Here is a 21,602-nt window from a genome sequence, read left to right on the forward strand (position 1 = left end):
ACTTTTCCTCCTCCATCTCCTCTCTTTGATGCTGCTCAGCTGACAATCCACTCAGAACACGAGTTTTTAGCACATTTGTTCATCTGCATCTGTTTACAACATATCATTACCCTCTTGTTTATTCTTTTATTGTCCATTCCTATCTTCATCCTCAGCGAAGTCCACTGTCAGGCCAATAGTTTTTGTTTTTCCAATGCGATGGTGCTCTAATTTACACCTTTTCCTTTTTGGCTTGAGTTTTCTGGCTTGAAGAATGGATGGATGGTGTCCCATAGAAAGTGAGATACAGTTACTGGGACAGAGAAGAAAGGTGAGGAGAAATACAAGGAGAAGACAGGGAGCACATTCGGAAAAACAAAGCAAGGACAGCAGTTTTGTAGAAGGAACCCTAAAACAGAGCACATGGCATTCACAGAAAACCTTTTTCAGTGTTTTTCTCTAGTCCTTCAGTTTGTCATATCTGAGAAAGCATGGGTGACCAGATACAGATGGGCACAGGTTAAGAGAGCTATACCTGAGTAGATGGAGGAAACACAGATCACAAACATGACACATAGAAAAAGCCAGTGACAATTCACATGAAACACTCTTCAAGCTCTAACTTTTGAGCGTTGCTCCAGCAATAATGGTTCTCACTAGGAATTCACAAATCTTGAGACTTTTAAAACGAAGCAATCAAAAAGTGTGTGGTTCATCCAGAAAAACAAAGGGCTTCTATACATTACAAGATACAATAAACTACTTTCCTAAGATCAGTATAAATCTTCATCATTTTTAAAAATTTGTCATCTTGGCTAAATTAGATTGATAGGATTCTTGCATGTGTTAGTCATGTATTGATTCCGACTGACTGTAGATGTGGCCCTTTTGACCAATCAAATCCATATATTTATGGATTCTATGACAGGAATGGCTTCATGGACTTTCTTTTCCTCTTTACTGGGAAAAGAAAGAAGGGACATCAGGTCACTGGGACATCAAAAGAAGGAAATTGTTTGTATGCTGCTGAAGGAAACATGGATAATTAGGAATTGCTCTTTGTTCAGAAGGTGCAGCGAATTATTGCATTACAGAGACATGTGTCTTTTGGACATATTACAGTTTACAGAACAGGAAAGGGCAGATGGAAATGACACATGACGTGGACACAAAATTAAGGTGCAAATGAAAGAAAACATGAACGGGGAAAAATGGAGCTGAAACACTGATGGAAGAAGCTGGATTTTTTAGTATTAGTTCACAGTTAGTGTTACTTTTTTTTGCATATATCTGATAAGTACACAGCTTTCAGAACAGCTCTTTGTGAAGGGAGAAGCTAAAAAAAGAAGAAAAAGCTACAATTGTTAATGTTTACCTTGTAAGTCTCTCAAGAGTGATAAGAAAGCAGCAGTAGAAGACCTACTAGAAACAAAACCCCTCCCCATCCTGCAAAAATAAACTTTCCCACCCTCACCCTTCCCTGTTACAGTACCTAACTTGGTCTGGTCTGACCAGTATCATCGTAGCATTTAGTCATGCATAATGTCCATCGACCTCTTCCTGCATTCAAAGAGGTGACCATTTTTTGTGTTGCATGCTTTTGTTAGTGCATATGTAAGTACCTCAACATATACATCCACACACGCGTGGTAATCTAGACAGTGCCATTAGGCTTGAGACTAAAACTTTATCAAATTATTGATCATATCAGTATCCTTATTGATTGTGACAGAAACCCATGCAGGTTTATCTACAAGACAAACTTTACATATATACACTGTCACAACAAAACAAACCAAAGGGGAAAAGTGACAGATGCCCTCTGAACAAATGGATGCTGGGAAAAGGAGAGGATGGAATGAGGTGTGTAAATGTGTTCCTGGTTTTCACGAATCCCCCAGTGGACGGAAATATCCAAGTTATTCATTACTGCACCACAGAGGGTTTGAGCATCAGGATAAACGAGAACAATAGAAAACCTTGCCTGACATAAAACACACATAAGAATAGCTACACACTTTGGACAAATCTGTACATCACTTTCTTGCCAACAGCAGCTTGAGCAGTTGTGCCTGAAAAACAGCCAGCAGGTGATAAATGAAGTTAGCTTAGCATAAATATTCAAAACTGTGATGCAGTTAGCCCTATACAGACAGACAAATCCACTAACACCTCTAACAAACCTGAAAATTAACCTGAAAATAATAACAAGCTGTCACCATGTTCCCACACTATATTAGGTAATGAAACTGGGAGTTGTTATTTTCCTTTCCAGTCTAAGGTAAGCTCAGACTTTCTAGCTATAGTTCCAAACTTAGCAGCCAGACTATAGACTGCTGTGGCAAGAAAGTGAACACACATTTAAACATAAACAAGATATTTGTTTAAAAAAAACATACTTAAACATTCAAAAACAAATGTCTAGAAGCAGTGCTCTCACCTTCTGTAACTCACAGTCTGAATGTAAAAAAGTAACAGGAAGGACATACCTCCCACTGTACACTTATTTTGGTGCAATTTTCTAAACACTCTCTGAATTTTAAAGCAAATTTGCATCATTTTGATTTTTCTTTGATGTTTAAACAAATGAAAAATTCTATTCTACTTTCTGCTGGGAGAGAAAAAAGGAGAGAGCAAGAGTTGAGCACAAGGGAATCAAAAAGATACAACTTAACCAACAGACCGTCTTTTTCCAAATGCAGTCAAATACATTTTTCCACAAAAATCTTCATCAGGAATCAGGAAGAACATGTGAAGGGAGATATGTTCTTCCTTGCTGAATTTATTGGCTTTAGTACAGAGGTAGCTGCAGGTCTGGGCACACATGCACATAAAAACACTGATGCGGACAGAAACATCCTCTGCTGTCTTATTTGTCTAGATTGTGTTTTTTCTCTGTCCGTCCTTTTTTTGCTGTCTTCTTCCTGTGTGGTTTTTGGCATCTGCTTTTCTTCTACCATGGGCTGTCACTCCAGTAGCCGTTCACTGTACCTCCTACTGAGCAGCCGCAGCCAAAAACAAAGAAGAGATGGAAGGACAGGAGAAGAAGGGTAGGATGGGGTTCAGGAGTAAAAGACAGGCAAAAACAGGGAAAGAACAAGAAGCGAAATGGGGAGAAAACTAAAAATATTGCCACTGGCCACATTAGAGTCAGTGATAGTAGTGATGGTGCAGCAGCAGTGATGGTGGTGGTGTGGTGAACATAAGCCTAAAGAAAACTATGCCTCAAACACTCAGGCGCAGCTGCAATGTCTGGAGCTTTTATAGATAAATCCATCCAGCTATTTTCCTAAGCATCAGGGGTGCTGGAGTCTTTTCCAGCTGTCACAGGGAGAGAGGCAGGGAATACCCCGGAAAGGTGGCTAGTTTATCGCAGGACATTTTTCCACGTACACAGAAAGGAAAGAAACAGCTTTTTGGAAGATTTGCTGATTGCTTTCCTTTCTTCCAGTAAGTTCATGTCTTCACTGTAGTCAGGGTTAACCCTTACAAACTAAAAGTCACTGCTTCAATGTGTTTCTTTTTATCCACAAATAAACATAAGAGCATGCATTTTGTGGTGATGCAAGGGGACAATTAGCTTACAGTCCTGTCAATTTGTTGACCCCAGTCTGGTGAAAAAAACCCAAAGAAGCTTTCTTTGTAGTGTTCTTTTTGAAAGTAATTAACAAAGACAAAGAAACAAGAAAGTGTTCATCTCTGATGGCTCAAGCAGAAGTAATAAGATCATATTGCCCAATGATATATTTATATATATCTATATATGTGTGTGTGTAAAATTTCAGATCACAGGGAGCACTTATCCCTAACCCTTGGCCCTGCTGCTTTGTACTTTTAGCTGTGTAAAAACTTGATATTCTATAAAGTTTGTCCTACATTTATTATGTATAATGAGTTTGTAACTAGCTTTACTGCACAATAGTGCTTGCATGGTTAAATCAGCATAATGTACAATTCCGTTATGGAAAAATACATTACATCTGTACATTATAACTCCTTACTGGTAGGGACAAATGAAAAACCACAATACTTTGACCACCATACTAACAGGTCCTTCTATATTAATTACCAGGAAGCAGGAGAAAGGGCACAAGGGCTCAGAAGCTGGTGTTGAAGTTGACATATATGGGAGACTGTCTCTTTTCAGCTATATTAAATGTTTGATGATGTTTTAGCACATCACCTTCTACAGCAAACATGACTTTCAAGTTAAGTTGCAGAGGAGCTAGAGTAAGGGGCATTTAAATACAAAATGTGTTTGTTTCTACAAAATGTGTTTGCTTCTTATAGGCTAGTGTATTCTCTTATTCTGGAGTAAAAACACACATGCTGCTGTAATATGTTGGTGTCAGTGTGTCACTGTATGCATTCTTAGGCTTCATATTAGAAGATTTGTAACTCCTCTTGGGTACCAAGGTTAAAGCGTTGATGTACAAGTGCAGTTGAAATACAGGCAAGGCGTAGCACAGGAAAAACTAGAGGTAAACTAACTCTTCTATTATTCTACTGTAAGCTAAACTCTTTTCATGTTAGTAAGGCAAATTTGCCACATTTATTTCAGTAAGGTTCAGCTAATCTTTCTTGAAATTATTAAATGGGGCCTCCAGGGGCTCCATGAACTTGCATTCATTGTTGTTTCAGATGAAGAACAAAACACAAGGCATGAATGCAGAATGACAGAGCGGCCTGGACAAACTGTAATTCCTTCTGTGTGTAGGCTTTTTTTTCCATGCAAAAAACAAAATGAATAATCAGACAAAGAAATATTTCTAAATGTTACTGTTGCTGCTGTTGTTGTTAAATTTGGTGGCTATCTGTGGGCTATGCTACAAGATTGAAGGGATGGGGGAATGACATCGCCTGAGGCCAGGCGGCTCAAAGGGTTCAAAGGTAGAATTAGTGATGGGAGTGAGGCGCAGTGGGGCGCCTGTCATTCCAGAGATGTTATTGAGGCTACGTGACTTCTCATAACCTGTGGCTGCATGAGAATGGCATGCACAGGTAAAAGGTTATGAAGGGTCAGTCATAATAAGGTATGAAAACATGAGCATTTTTATGATGAGGCAGATAGGTGGAATGATAGAAAATATTGCCAAGATTTATATTAATAAATGTTATGAGAGCATTGCACATCATATATAGAACATATCAACCAATTTTTACAGTGACAAGAATTTGTAAATGAAACAAATAATAGTATAAAAGGAAAACATCAGAAAATAGGGAACATTTTATAGACCAAAGGAGGAGTTTTGGGAAAACAAAAAAACAGACAGATGAATGGAGAGACAAACAGATGGACAGACAGACACAGACAGACACAGACAAGACAAAACAGGAATATGTGTTACAAAAATTAACTGTCATTGGCCAAAATATCTATACCTACAGAGGGAATTAGTCCAGTGGAAGTAGACAAGGCCCTTTGACGCAAACACACAGCATTTGTATATGTGCGCATGCTTTGCAGTACACAGGTGCTAACACATTGTATTCAGGAACAAAACTCACTGCAAGGCTTAGCTGTTTGATGATTTTGGGAAATTCGGAGCAGCTCAGTTAGGTAAATCATCTGAAGCTGACCACAATCAAATATACGTATAGTCCACCACTGTGTTTAAAAAACATCTGGATCTCAGTTTCCAGGGGTTTTAGCCAATCTACTGGCAATAAACTGCTGTTAACTGTGAATCCGTCAATTAGAGAGAAAGACAGACAGAGGGCAAAATCCTTTGTGAGTTCAGGGTCAAAGTATACTGCCAGTTTTAAGCTGATCCCATCTATGTTATTTGATGGTTTCTTTTTAAAGTGTGTCTAAACCGTTCTAGCTGAAGTTAATTTTGAATAAAAAAAACAACATCACAAGCAGTCTGGCAAGTGTGTTGGGTGATGACATAAGATCACATTGGTATGAGTTAGCAGTAATGTCTCTGGCCATGAAAATGAGGTTACAGAACTAGATGTTTGCTTTTATGTCTGTAGTGAAGTTTCAGATCAAGGTTGGAGTGATCAGCACAAAATTCTGTGGCGCAATCTAAAATAGAAGCTGTGTTGAAAGGAGTTCAGAGGTGTATAAGGACACAACCTTTGGCACACTTACTTTTAATGAATTTAATATTTATGTGGAGAGACATTGAATTTTCACCTCTGTGAATCACCGCCTTACCATGGTGGAGGGTTTTGTGTGCCCCAGTGATCCCATCTGAGCACAACCTGAAGAAGCTACATGGCCATGCCCTCTGGTAGGCCCACCACCCAAAGGAGACGCCATAGGGACCAGGTGCATTGTGTCTGGTGGCTAGCTATCGAGGCTGGTTATCAAAGCTGGGACTCCTTCGAGTCTGAGCTAGCGTGTGAGGTATAATGACTAGATGTAGTTGGGGTCAACTCAACGCACAGCTCAGTTTCTGAAAACAGTCTCCTGGAGAGTGGCTGGACTTTGTTCCAGTCTGGAGTTTCCATTGGTGAGAATCTGTGGAGTTGCTGTGTGGGGTGCTTGAGCATGCTGTATCGGGTGACTTTGTTGTCCTTGTGGGTGACTTCAGTGCTCACATTGGGCAATGACCGCGAGACCTGGAGGGACATGACTAGGAGGAATGGCCTCCTAGTCAGGTTTCAGGTGCCTTCACCTGAAACCTGTGCTGTTAATGACCCACACCGTTTTCCACACATTGGCTCATGTGACAAGAAACATGATCAATAGTGGGTCAATTACCTTCTTAAGGGATAACTTCCACTAGGGCTTAAATACCTTGTTCTCTCCACCATTTTGTCTTAGAACTGAAGAAACTTCTCAGATGAGAGGTGAAGCGTCTTCAAGAAACTTAAAGAAGTGCAGACACTTTTCTTTCCAAGCTCCTCAGATTACCATGACCTGGATGACTGAGAACTTACACAGTCATATGTACAAATAACAGTTTTTTAATTAACACCATGTTTGAAAATAAGGATGTCTATAAGCGCACGTGGGACCAGAAACCCTAGGTCGCAGGTCAATGATCTCTTTGTAATCTTATCATTGGGTCTGCATTTTGGACACATTAGTTGAAGAGAGGAGCTGAGCTGTCAACTGATCACCAAGTGGTATTGAGTTGGATCAAGTTGTGGGAAAAGATGCTGGACAGACCCAGAACCCCTAAATGTATTGCAAGCTTTTGCTAGGCATTCCAATCACAAGCTTGCAATACATTTAATACACGTTCGAGTTTTAACTCCCACCTCCAGCAGAACTTCAACAGCATTCTGAGGGAGGTTGGGGACATTGAGTCTGCACCTCCATTGCTGAGGCTGCCGGAAGGAGCTGTAGCTGCAAAGTGGTTGGTGCCTGTCATGGTGGTAAGCCCTGAAACAGATGGTGGACACAGGAGGTGAAGGACACAATCAAGCTGAAGAAGGAGTCCTATTTAACTTGGTTAGCTTCTGGAACTTCAGAAGCAGCTGATGGGTACCGACAGACCAAGCAGAATGTGGCCTGTGAGGTAGCTGACGCAAAAATTAGGGTGTGGGAGGAGTTTGGTGAGTTTGGTGAGGCCATGAAACTGCATCAAAGGGATTCTGGCAAACCGTCAGACGACTCAGGAGGGGAAAGCATTGTGCTATTCATGTGGTTTTTAGTGTGGGTGGGATGTTGCTGACTTCACCTGAGGACATAGTTGGACTGTGGAAGAATACGTCGAGGACCTCCTTTGTCCTACTGACACATCTTCCGTAGAGGAAGCAGAGCCTAGACACGAGGTGGATGACTCGTCCATCACAAGTAGCAAGGTCTCTGAGGCAATTAAACACCAACTTCCTAAAGGTTCTGGATGTTGTAGGGCTGTCCCAGTTGACACACCTCTACAACGTTGTGTGGAGATCTGTGGTGCTGCGTCTGGACTAGCAGGTCAGGGTGGGGTCCCCATGTTTAAGAAGGGGTACAAGAGGATGTGCTCCAATACAGGGGGATCACACTCCTTAGCCTCTCTGGAAAGATCTATGCTAGGGTACTAGAGAGGAGAGTTTGGCCGTTAGTCGAATGTCAGATACAGGAGGAAAAAGGTGATTTTAATTGTGGTAGTGGAACACTACACAGAGATTACATCTCTTGGCTGGCCTGGGAATGCAATGTTCCACTGGACAAGCTCAACAAGCTGGATGGGGAGTGGGAGGTCTAGGCATCCTGGGTTAGGCAACCAGGCCCCAGATAAGCAGAAAAAATGGATGGATGCATGAATAATGACATTTTGGATATTCTATAGTTCACCATGTTCACTATTATTATTAGTAGTAGTACTGTGAGTTAATGTGTCAATATTTGCTGATGAACTCTAACTATTCCTGACACTGCAAGTAATCATGCAAGTGGCAGGTAAATTTTTAATATGAATTTTTTTCCTTCTTTTTTTTGCTTTTACAAAGTAAATAAACATTATTTCTTTCAGTCCCATACAGTGTTGTTTTGTTTTCTAAACAATTTCGTCTGTGATATGTATTGAGAATGACATTTAAGTATTAAGAGATACCTGTGATCTCAGGACACACTGTGCAAAGGCAGCACTATTTCTAAATTTCTACAGACTCACCACAGGCTCACCGTAGGCTTTGTGTTGGGTCACATAATTCACCTATTTGTAATCTAATTGATTATCGTATAATGTAATCCCACCATACCAATTTATTAACCCGGCTGGCTGTGTGCATATAAACCATTCTTAATCAACACAGTGGCTTTTCCTCTACTTAAATAAAAGAACAGCGCCACCAAGGATCGAGACAGAGCAATAGTGAAAGAGTATATGGGAGAAAGCTGCAACCCATAAAGGCAATGCTTATAGCAATCACAGCAACCTCCCTGAACAGGCTCCAGTAACCATCATTCACACCTACTGGCTAAAGAAGCTGAGTGCACTCCATGAGCACCTAGTAGAACAAATGAACCAGCTGCTAGTAGATGAGACACCCAGAATGGATAACTGAAGACCGGACAGTCCTGATCCCCAAGGATCCCCAGAAGGGACTGGTCCCATCCAACTACCAGCCAATAACCTGCCTCAGCACCACATGGAAGCGCCTGTCAGGCATCATAGCAACTAAGATGAACAGGCGCATGGCTCAATACATGAGCGGGCCACAGAAAGGAATAGGTATATCAGAAGGGCAAAACACCAGCTGCTGGTAGACAGAACAGTTGCTTGAGATTGCAAGACCAGAATGACCAAGCTATGGCTCAATGCCCCATACCTGAATCCTGGAATGCCTAGAAATATACAAGATCAAGATCCCAAAAGAGTTCATCGGGAGCTCAAAGGGGATGTGGCGTACACCACTGGAGACCAACTTCATGCCAATTGTACAAGTCGCCATTGAAGGGTGGGATCTACTAAGAAGATGCTCTGTCCCCACTGCTGTTCTGCATAGGAATGAACCCCCTCAGTGAGATCATTAACAAGACTGGCTACGGATACCGACTATGGAATACCTGGTATATATCTTGATGTCATCTATATAGATGACATATAGATGACATCAAGATATATACCAGGAATGAACGAGACATCGATTCACTCATCCATGCCATGAGGATCTACAGCAACGACACTGGAATGTTGTTCAGATTGAAGAAGTGTAGTCAGAGGGATTGTTGAAGGGAAGGCAGTCAAAACTGACTGGATTGCACTACCAGAAGGCAACACTGAAGACACTGAGGACAGCTACAAGTACCTGGGGATCCCACAGGCAAATGGGAAACCACAAAGAGGCCGCTAGGAAACCTGCAATCACCAAATACCTGCAGAGGGACAGACAAGTCCTGAAGGGTCAGGTGAATGGGAAGAACAAGATCCGGGCTATCAACACCTATGCCCTACCAGTGATCAGGCACCCTGCTGGGATTATAAGATGGCCAAAGGAGGAGATAGAAGCAACTGACATCAAGACAAGAAAGCTTCTTACCATTCATGGAGGATTTCACCTCAAATCCAGCACCCTGAGGCTGTATGGTAAGCGAAAGGAAGGATGCCGGGGATTGGTGAGTGTCAGCACCACAGTCCAGGATGAGAAAACAAGCATCCTGATGAGTACATCAGAAAGATGGCCACAACTGACCATGTGCTTAGTGAATACCTCAGGCAGCAGCAACCCAAGAAAGAAGAGGGGGAAGACGAGGAGCCACCATGGAAGGACAGGCCCCTGCACAGTATGTACCACTGGCAGATAGAGGAAGTGGCTGACATCCAGAAGTCCTACCAGTGGCTGGACAAAGCTGGACTGAAGGACAGTCCAGAGGCACTAATCATGGCAGCACAGGAACAAACTCTGAGTAGAAGATCCATAGAGGCTGGGGTCTATCACACCAGGAAAGACCCCAGGTGCAGGCTGTGTAAGATGTCACTGAAACAATCCAGCACATAACAGCAGGGTGCATACATGGACGCCATAACCAAGTGGCCGGCATAGTCTGCCTTCTCCTCTGATCAGAGGAGACAAAGGTATTTCAATCCTAAAACACGGTACCAACTGTCAGCCATAGCATCAATTTCTGGAGCTGCTTTGATGCCAGTGATACTGGTATATTGGACAAGATAGGTGGAATAATAAATGGTTGGACTATCTCCAGGTCTTTTAACTGCCCATAAAATCACCAGATAAATGATTAAAACATGGAAATCTTTGGGTTTTTCAACTGAACTGTCTTCAATCTTATTGAAAATTTGAAGACACACTTAAAAGCTGGGTACATGCACCCAGTTATTGTCATTTTAAGTTATGAAAGATATATACTGTACAATCATTCCACCCTGGAAAACGAGAAAATCATTAAAAAGCCAAATGTACCATGACATTCATGCCCATGATGAGTGTATTTGACTTCTGACCAGGTTTTCTGTGGGACACATCAACTCCTACAACAAATATAGTGGGGAAATAATTATTTGAGTCTGCAAATTTGTTAGTTTGCTCACTTACAAAGAAATGAACAGCCCCAGGTTTTTGTGATAGTTTCATTTTAACGGAGGGAGACAGAAAATCAACTAAAAATCAGTCAGCCAGTCAGTCAATCAATAATCAGTCAGTAGGTAGTCCTGATCTCAACTTGTTATGTGTACTAGGACATCTATCCAGAGAATGAATTCCTTTCATTCCAGCTTCTCCACGCTATGTGCAAGGCCAAAGACCTATCAAAGGACGTCAGGGACAACATGTATGTGGGACATGCACAAGGCTGGGATGGCTTATAAGACCATCAGCAAGAAGCTTAGTGCAATGATGACAACTGTTAGTGCATTCAGAAATTCAGAAGTGGATAAAATATAAAGTGAATCGATCGCCCTTAGTCTCGAGCTCCATGGAAGATCTTGCTTCGGGGGATGAGGATGATCATAAGAAAGGTGGAGTTTCATGTTAATGATCTGAAGGCAACTGGGACCGCAGTCACCATGAACACCACTAGTAACACATTAAGCTCTGATGGACTGAAATCTTGCTGCCAGAACACTGAAAATAGGTTTGGATTGGCCTTGTAGACTGACAGTGACCCAAAACATACTTCTAAGGTGGAGAAAAAAGTAAAGGACTAAATAAGAAGCATATTCAGGTCATTAAGTGATCTAGTCAGTCTTGAGAACTCAATTCTAGAGAGATGGCTGACGCTTCAGGTTGCCAAGTGGCAGTCAAGAAATCTTAAGGATATAGAGAGTTGCATTCAAACTAAAAGAAATACAGTACATAAAAAAGTACATAGTTATGTTTTGCTTGGGGATTAAATATCTATTTCACTTAGTGGCATGCAAATCAATTTGTAACTTTTATATAATGAGTTTTTTCTGGATTTTGGGTTGACATTCTGTCTCTCTCCATTAAAATGAGACTATTCGTGTCTGTGTAAGTGACCAAAATTCAATATTCAACAAGGGATCAAATAATTATTTCACCCCCCTGTAAAACAGCAGCACTGCTCCTCTCATACACAAAGGAGCAACAGAGAGCTGATTAACTGGAATCAATAACCTAAAGCGACCTGTAATTGCCTCAAGGTGACTCTTGTTGTGATTTGGTGCTATATAATTGATTTAAATGACTCCCTGATAAAGACAGCTATCATAAGGTTGTTCTTTTTTGTCTTCTGTTTTACAAATGATTCTGATCATGAGCAGCAGTGTGTATGACCAAAATCTGACCTATTAATAGAAGAAGAAAGACAAAATCTATTGTTGTGTATTGCTTACAAATTTTAAGACAATCAAAATTCAGTGCCAGCTTCTACCGTAGCACTCATATAGCACAGGTTAGCTGAAAGATGCTGAGCCTCCATAATGAGAGTCTAACTGCAGTTTGCACTGCAGATCTTCCACTATTTGTCGTTGTGGTGTTTTTCAAAGCCTTTGAAGCTAGGCCATCTTGTTTTATAACATATAATATCGTGCCGGTTATCAAATGATCTTAATTTTTTACCTGCTGTGATATCACTGAGTAATCACACCTTGCTGTCTTTTATAATAAGAGATGTCATTGGCAATGTAATTTAGCAATGGCATCAGAAAATGTGCTTGGTGTTCCTATTGCTAAATATGTGAAAATATGTGGAAAGTAATTAAAAATGTCTCTGGCATGATAAAGTAGAACAATGTAATGCAATCATTTGTAACATTCACAATGAAATGTCCACAGTGCAGGAGAGCCAGCCTGTGAGGCACCTGGAAATTGTTCAAGCACAACACGTCATGTGTCACAAAAGCACATAATTTCCCTCCCAAAAGTAAGAAGATATAATGTACAGTCAAAAGATAGTCAAAACAAAAATCTTGACTTATACTTGACTCAAGTTTTAGTGTACAAAAAAGCCTCTTGAAAACAAACTGTGAAAGGGGGAGAAAACGTAGATAGCAAACAACCAAGGAGGAAAGTCGCTCAGCTGACAGTGACACAAATGTTGGCCAAGACAACTGCATGTATGATAAAAGTCCAGAAGAATCAAGTGGTCAAATTGCTGTTAGGGTGTAATCTAAAATATACCAATATATTGGTTACTTTTTGAGGTTTCAGAAAATGAACTTGAGGCAAGATTCTTGAAGAGAGCCTTGCTGGAATAACCAATGAATTAAGAAATCTCTCAAAGAGAGATGTTGTCAAAGTTTCCAATATCAATCACAGCTGGTGGAATAGCTAGATGGGAAAACCAGCTCATCTTTCTGTTCTCTCTTGAAAACCATGAAAATCAGCTTGTTGACAACATAATTTTCATTTCCATGGGAACACAACAATCTAGTGTTTATATAATTATTGTTTTTTTTTTTTTTTTTAAAAGACTTAATCATCAATTAAAAACTGGCTCAAGTTACCCCATTCTCCCCAACATGTGGAGCGCACATGTAATTGATAAGCATTTTATGTATTTATTAGAAAACATAGTGCTCAGAACACTGGGAGGGTGTATACAATAACCAGATAGGGAGATCACAAATATCTAACTCAAATGTTAATGTTAATGTTAATGTTAATGTTAATGTTAACTTGCTTAACCTGCAGTACTATCAGTGGTGGTGGTGGTGGGGGGGATATATTTAAAGCCAAGAAGTTACTAATGACCAAGGGATATATGAAGTACTTTCAAGTGTCCTTCCATGCCATAAACAACTAAGCTAGGTGGATAATATATATTTACATATAAAGTTTTAGTAATGTCACTTTAAACTCATGATTACTTTCATGTTGGCTTGAAAAAACATCTCCCTTAGCACGCATTCACCTTATTGCAACATAAGCCTGCATGTCCATTTACGCTTATGAGAGGCAAATCGTGATAGCTGCATGGATATCGCTTTGCTGTGACACTGGGTTGTTTATACAGACACGATGGAATGACTGGTTTTATTAACTTCAGTGTTAACCCTGGGTTTTCAGTATTACAAAGGCAGTTCTCTATGATAACTGGTGCTGAATCATTTCTGAGCTGATATCCATGTTTGTGTGATGTGTTAGCCTGACTATGTAAAGCGAAGCATGTTGGAAGGCTATCCTGCGTATGGTGAACTTACTTCGTATTACAGCCTGCCATCTTCTCTGGCTAACTAGCCACTGGTCCACAGGCAGGAACTACCTGGGTTAAATAATGTGAAATCATGCCATGATCACATTTGACTAAGTTTAGCTGATTGAGTTAAACCAAGTCTAAACTGGGCCTACAGGTATATAGCTGTTAAAGTAAGCTAGCTTGAAACTTTGAGGCTATTGAGGACCAATAATAATAATAATAATGATACTAATAATATAATAATAATAAAAACTATGGTTATTCTGCTATATGTCTGGCCGACCAAGCAGTATTGTTAGTATTATTTCTCTTTAAATACTAAGCAAGCAAATAAACATGGGCTTACATTAGCAATGTTAGCAGTGCTGTCATGGGGACTTGCTGTACATACCTCCATTCAATCAGACTTTAGTAACACAACGGAGGGGGAGAGACTGAGGAGGATAGCCTGAGAATGGGATGATACACCAGTGTTAGAATGAGATGACAAGATATAAAGGAGGAGGGGAGGGAAACGGAAAGAGGGGAGGTACTTGGGATGACAGGAAAAGGAGGAAGGGGTGATTGAGTGCAGTGAAAGAAATGGAACAAGCTAAATACGTTTTCATAGCCACCTTATTATTCTATTATTTTTCATGTTTACTTACACCTGAAAAAACAGTTTTGGTCTCAAAACTTAGTTTCTCGTTTTGGTAACAACTGTACAAGGATTTAGTGTTTTATACACTCACGTTATATTAAATTTTAAAATGATCCATTATGACACTTTGAAGTGGGTGTCATTCTCTCTTCCAGTGTTAGATCGTATGATAAGACTTCATCTGGCAGTTCATTCTCTTTGATACGAACCATTTCCAATAACAATTTGACTGAACAAACAATTATGAGTTAAATCAGTTCATTTTATATTTAACATTTAATAAAGTTTATAAGAAACAAAATGTGTTTACATCATTGGAAAAAGAAACATCCATGACTGGCATATTCAAACTTTTACAAATGTCTGAGACGAATTCAAAATTATGTATTTTTTATCTCTTGCAGCTGGTGTCTTTGCACTAAACTGTTGGTAGCTGTAAGTGTTCTGTTTTAACTAAAAAGCAAACCCTAATAGGAAAATGAATATATTCTGATTTTTAGGATCGTCTCTAGCTTTACTTTACCTAACTAGTTTCACATTTTACAACTGACAGATTACTCTGAACTGGTAATTAAACATGCATCTCACTTACATTTTGAAGGCAACTCTGCCACTTGAGTACAACACATCCTACAATACATTCTGCTATTTCCCCTGTAAGAGTGAAAAAATCAAAGTACTTCCCAGCTTTAATCTATTTTTTAAGAGTCATGTGGATGTTAAAGAGTTTATTTTTTGAGCCCTGTTACATATTCCTGGTCTGTAATGTCAGTGTGACAGTTTGACAGTGTGTCTGTTTTTGCTTACTGAGCTAGCCGTTGTGTTTTCAAACTGACAGCCATCCCATGAGACTCCTAAAAATATATATACAACGTACATACATGTTGTATTTTCAACTGTGAGGATAGCAGAGTTTTATCTATGATGGTTGAACTGGATTGATGAGGTTCCAGTAAGGCAAAGAACAGAGCATGAACCTGAACATGAGGGGAAAAGCATGTGATGGTGGACAGGGGGGCGGAAAGTTTGAGGAACAGGAAAAGGAAAGACTTTTGGTTGAGGAAGAGTACACATTGGGAAACAACCAAGTAAATTATATAAGGCCCCCCAAAAAAAAAAAAAAAAAAAAATCAAACAAACAAACCAAAACAAACAAACATGTCAACATGTATTTCACTGTATAGCTGTTTAAAAAAGGTTCCAAATGAAATAATAAATATTGATTAATTAAATATTAATTAACATACATGTTTGAAGAACACGAGCACATGTGGATGTGAAACCATATTTGTATTAAATACAAACATAGAACATGCATGTATACATGTAACATGTATGTACTGATGTATATGACTTGTGACTAGCTGACTGAGAGGTGATGACAGAGAAGATGACCTTAGCAGTGAGACAAAAGCTGTGTGAGCACAGAGGCATACTTTAAGACAATAGCAACAGAGATGAAAAACTCAAAGATATAAAGAACATGCAGAACAATAACAGAGAGTAATCAGTAAAATAACAGAACACACAACAGTTAATGCGACCCAAATGCAGCTGACAATTTCACTGAAATAAAATCACTGGGAAGATGTGAGGAAGCACAAAAATGAAAGGAAGTGTAAAAAAACAAAAAACAAAGAAAGCCATCAGTTTATTTACCCATTAGTTACATACTGGACCAAAGTTGTTCTTAGTAATGATCAATCTAATCATTGCTAATTGACCCAATATTCGTTTTAGACATTAAGACATTATATCTGCTAAAGCAAGGCATGCTAACGATGTCTGCTACGTATGATGGGTTTCCACAGCAAAATATTTTGGCAACATTTATATCATTATGGTAGAAGTCCTGGTGTAATCATTGCATTGTTTTTTGGTTTCATTTTTAGCTCTTTTGCAAATTGTTTCTTTTTTATAATTTAGTTTCCTGGTTTGAACTGAAACTCAGAAAGTTTACAAGGCTGTATAGTGATAGAGAGACAGTGTTATGGTGTTTTAAATTAAAATGCTTTTAAAATTGTTCATGAGTTCTTATTTTGAACATGTGTTGTTGTGCTACTTACGGTAAAATTAAGATTTGGTCACTTTGGTGACTCTTTCCAATGTGTTTATTTGCCGACATACCTACCTATTTGCGAGACTATGACTATCATCCAGTTTATTAGGTACAAATGTTGATTGCTCATTAATTTAAATATCTCATTAGCACATGGTAGCAACACCATGCATTTAGGCAAATAAACAAGTCAAACTGATCTGCTGAAGTTCAAACCAAACATCAGAACAGGGAAGAAAGGTGATTAAAGTGTCTTAAACGGGTTGATCTGAGTATTCCTGCTAATGTAATGACATCGCACAACGCAACACAACATCTCTAGGGTTTACAGAGAATGGTGTGAAAAGCTGAAATAAAAGGGCAGTTCTCTGAGCTCTCTGCTTTGTTGATGCTCGAGGTCAGAGAATTGCCAGACTGCTTTGAACTGAAAGGATGGCAGCTGGAACGTAAATAACCCCTCATCACAATTAATATATGCAGAAAAGCACCTCTGAATGCACAACAAAACATGCCTCCAAGCAGCAAAAAACCAGGTGCCACTCCTTTCAGCTGAGAACCAGAAACGAAGACTACAATTTGCATGGGGTCACTGAAATTGCCAAACTTGCATTTTTGTAGTTCAGATTACCAAGAGTCAATCATGGAGCCTTAACCCAAATTGCTTTGCTGCACCAAGTCACGCAGTTCCTCTGAACATCGTTTCCTTTGGTCTAGTTGGCCAACGAGAAAAAAGTGGAGGGATACAGATAAATAATCATTCATGACGGGGGTTTGGGGGGGGCCTTTGCTGCCATTTCAGAATGTCTTCCGTTCTTCCCACACATCACAACCGATTGTTTTGGATTAAATGCCTTTTTTAATATTAAGGATGGCAATAAATCCCAATAATGTCAGCAGGAAAGAGGCAGGGAGAAAGGAAGGACTGTTGTAAAGGCATTAAGAGAGACTTCTGGAGGCACTTTAAGGACAAAAGCTTAGCAACACAGTTGCACACATTTCAAAATATGTGCAACTGTGTTTCTCTTGCCAAGGATCTTAATAAGCTGCATTGTAAAAAGGCTGGAAAGGACAAAGCACAGAGGCTAATTTTTTCCAATGCCCTTCGAAGTTGTTCTTATACTTACCTGAATATGTGAGCATGCATTATTTTTAGGATTCGAGTATGTCTGTCTTTCTTAACTGCCTGCCTGCTCATTTCTCTAGAAGCTACAAATTTGTGTCTTGGTTTTAACCAGTACACTGTCTTGTTAGGTAATGTGGCCCTTCGAAGCACGCCAGCAGTCAGTGTTTCAGCTCAGCCTGTCAGAGAGTTTGAGTGGCTCAGCAACTGTAAAACAACAATACAAACTTTTTCGAACCTGTTTGTGCAATCTATGTCCAAAGTTGTTTTCTGAGGGATCCAATAAACTGCAAACAAGTAAATTATCAAACAAGCATCTCCCACTGTAGTCTCTGCAGGCTGTGCTGTCTTACTAATCTGAGCTTAGTTTCACAGGACAGGACAAGGGAAACCAACCAACCACCCGGTCGGCATCCATGTGTCACTAGCCTGGTAGAATAATGAGACAACCAGTACACAGCAGCTATTTTCACTCTGGTACTTTTCCAAGAAAATGATTTCTTTAAATTAATGTCTTTACAAATTGAGTACTTTTGTGCAGAATTATGGCTTATTGTCACTGAAGACATATTTTATTGATCGTGACTACGCTGTAGAGTCTGCAAATCAAATCATAAAGTTTTGTAAAAACATAAAGCAGAAGAAATGGGACTTGTGGCATCCTCCCCTTATCTGTAAGTACCAGAGTGAGAGGAGAAGGAAGAAGAAGAGGAGTAGGAGGAGGGGAAGACAGCTACACACAGAATACAGGCAGACGGAGAAAAAAGGATGGATGTAAAATAGAACAAACAGAAACAAATAGAGAAAAAGACAAACAGACAGATGATAGTGTGACACAGATCACTATGAGCCCACAAACAAGTACATGACTTTATACAACCTGGGGAAGGAGACAGTAACATCACAACAACAAAATAACAGCAGCACACTTCTACCTTTCAGGCCCACTAATTACCTGTTTTGGTATCAATCAACACACTGCAGGTGTAAACATGGAAGGTGTAGCTCTCTCACACAAAACACAGTAAATAGTACACAGGACATGCGTTTACTCCCACAGTCATGCTCTGATTCTTATACAGTGTTTTTACTTTGTTAAACTGTGCTGAAATTGTGTGAGCTGCTCCTGACACGAATTTATATTAAATGCTGTTTTTGAGTGTCACGTGGGGAAATTTTGTACAAACACATATTACAGTCTGTGGAGAAAGTTTTAGGCCTGCAGATTTTGATTATTTTAAAAATCAAGCGTTCTACTGATTATTCTATTAATCAGATCAGATCAAAAGTAATTTGTCTTATGAACAATATTAAATATTCAAAAGAGACAATGACAGGCCCTCTAATAAATAAGGTGATGGACTTGAAATTCAAAATTTCCTCAAGTGCCTCCCCTTATGAAGACACCCCTTGCTGTCTTGGATCATTTACTTCCTTTTCTCCAATCACACTAAATGACTTAATTATAGTTTTAGGTAAAATGAAATCCTCTTCATGCTCTGTGGATATATCACCTCACTCTGTCCTGTCTGGGTCTATCACCAGCATTGGTCCCACTTTACTATCCATCATCAACAGTTCACTGAGGCAAGGCTGTGTTCCATCTTATTTTAAACATGCTGAGGTAACTCCTCTGTTAAAAAAACAGAACCTTGATCCTAGCTCTGCTAGTAATTACCGACCTATTTCAAAATTGCCATTTTTAAGTAAATTACTTGAAAAAATTGTTGAAAATCAGTTCAGGTCTCTATTATGTAAATTACACATCCTTGACCCTTTTCAGTCTGGCTTTCAAAAGCAGCACTCTACAGAGACCACTCTCCTAAGAGTCTATAATGATCTATTAATGGCATCTGACGCAGGGAATTGTTCTGTGATCATCTTGCTTGATCTTAGTGCAGCCTTTGACACCATCGATCACAAAATCCCACTCAACAGGCTCAAGGTTTTGGCTGGTGTATCTGGCTCTGCCCTAGACTGGTTTTCTTCCTACTTATCAGACAGGACCTTTTCTGTTAGGACTGATAGGTTCACCTCTGACATTGCTGCCCTGACCTGTGGTGTCCCACAGGGTTCAGTTTTAGGTCCATTACTATTTTCTTTTTATATGCTTCCTTTAGCTGGTATCATTCAATCTTTTAGCGACCTGTCTTATCATTTTTATGCTGATGACATTCAGCTCCATATGTCCTTTAAGCCTCATCAGCTGGATAGGCTGTCCACCCTAGTCCAGTGCTTAACCCAGGTTTCTGATTGGCTTTCAAGCAACTACCTCGTTCTAAATACTAACAAAACCGAGACCATGATCATAGCTCCTCCTGAGCTACATTCTAAAATCAGTCAGGTTCTTGCCTCCTTCTGTCCATCTGTCAAGCCAATTATTCGAAATCTTGGAGTAATATTTGACTCTTCTCTGGGCCTCGACTCTCATGTAAAATGTTTGTCTCGTTCCTGTTTCTATCATTTAAGAAACATATATAAACTGCGACATATGGTCTCTTCAGCTGAACTGGAAAAACTCATTCATGCATTTGTGTCATCACGCTTAGATTATTGTAATTCCCTGTTTACTAGCTTGGATAAATCATCTCTCTCTCGCCTTCAGGCAATACAAAACGCAGCAGCCAGACTATTATCTCGTTCTACCAAGCGTGTTCACATCACTCCCATCTTATATTCTTTACATTGGCTCCCAATAGAGTTTAGAATTCGCTTTAAAATTCTTGTTTTAACATATAGAGCACTAAATGGCCAGGCCCCAGATTATTTATCCAAGCTTCTTATAAAATACACTGCTGCTCGTCATCTCCGCCACAGACTCAAAGTCTCTTAGTTGTTCCCGCGTACCGACTGAAGACAAAAGGGGACAGAGCCTTTCAGTCTGTTGCACCAAGGCTGTGGAACAGTTTACCACTACAGTTACGTTTGCTTGACTCTGTGGATTGTTTTAAAAAACAGTTAAAAACTTTTCTGTTTAAACAAGCCTTTTGTTGATCTCTTCATATTTGATATTTTTTACATTATTTACATTTGATCTTTTATATTGTGTACATTGTCTATCGATTTTATTGTTTATTTTAATATTTATGTACAGCGCTTTGTGATTGTCTATCTGCGAAAAGCGCTTAATAAATAAAGTTTACTTACTTACTTACTCTAAAATTATCTGCTCATTGGTTTCCATTTTAGAAATTGCATTAGTTTTAACAGTTTAACAAATGCTACAGCAAGAGTGAAGCCAGGACAACAGGTCAGGGGGAGATATCACCCCCTACCCCCACCCGAGATTGGGTACCAAGCCCCAAGTACAATGGAAGAAGAAGCGTCGAGTGCAAAAGGAACTGACTTGAAAGACAGGATCATGGCAAAGCTGGCAACCTGGATCCTCCGTAGTCGGTTACCAAGATTAGGTGAAGTATGTGAAAGTCTACTAGAAGATGTGGATGCAGCACTGTACTATCACTGAGGCTAATCAGCTGATCTACAATATGGCAGCAGTGATCAGTGAGATGCTTGACTACAAGTTGAAAAGCCACAAGGAGCAGTACCCTCCATGGAGAAGGAGACTACAGGCTAAGATCAAGGTAGCACGGTGGGAAGTTAACCAACTATTGGAGTAACAGACAGGTGCACCGAAGAAGGTGCCTAAAAAGTACAGCAAGCTGTCCATGCAGTACTGGAAGAGCATATGGGAGAAGGACGCAACCCATAATAACAGTGGTCAGGGGCCTGCGGGTCTAAGAGAAGATCACTGCACCTCCCTGAACAGGGTCCAGTGACCATCACAGTGGCAGAC

At 39.8% G+C, this 21,602-nt stretch overlaps 1 protein-coding gene across 1 annotated transcript in view; it reads right to left on the bottom strand.

Moving 5' to 3' along the window:
• Positions 1–438: 438 nt before the first annotated feature.
• The window catches only part of LOC116316867 (potassium voltage-gated channel subfamily C member 1-like), a 153,233-nt gene continuing 132,069 nt past the window's right edge, over positions 439–21,602 (bottom strand). The window contains exons 5-6 of the mRNA XM_039611608.1: positions 7,198–7,321; positions 439–514 (exon numbers count right to left, since the gene is read on the bottom strand). Coding sequence (XP_039467542.1) covers positions 439–514; positions 7,198–7,321 — 200 coding nt within the window. The remainder of the gene's footprint in view (positions 515–7,197; positions 7,322–21,602) is intronic.

The sequence above is a fragment of the Oreochromis aureus genome, linkage group 4 (assembly GCF_013358895.1).
Source record: "Oreochromis aureus strain Israel breed Guangdong linkage group 4, ZZ_aureus, whole genome shotgun sequence".
NCBI classification, from domain to species: Eukaryota; Metazoa; Chordata; class Actinopteri; order Cichliformes; family Cichlidae; genus Oreochromis; species Oreochromis aureus.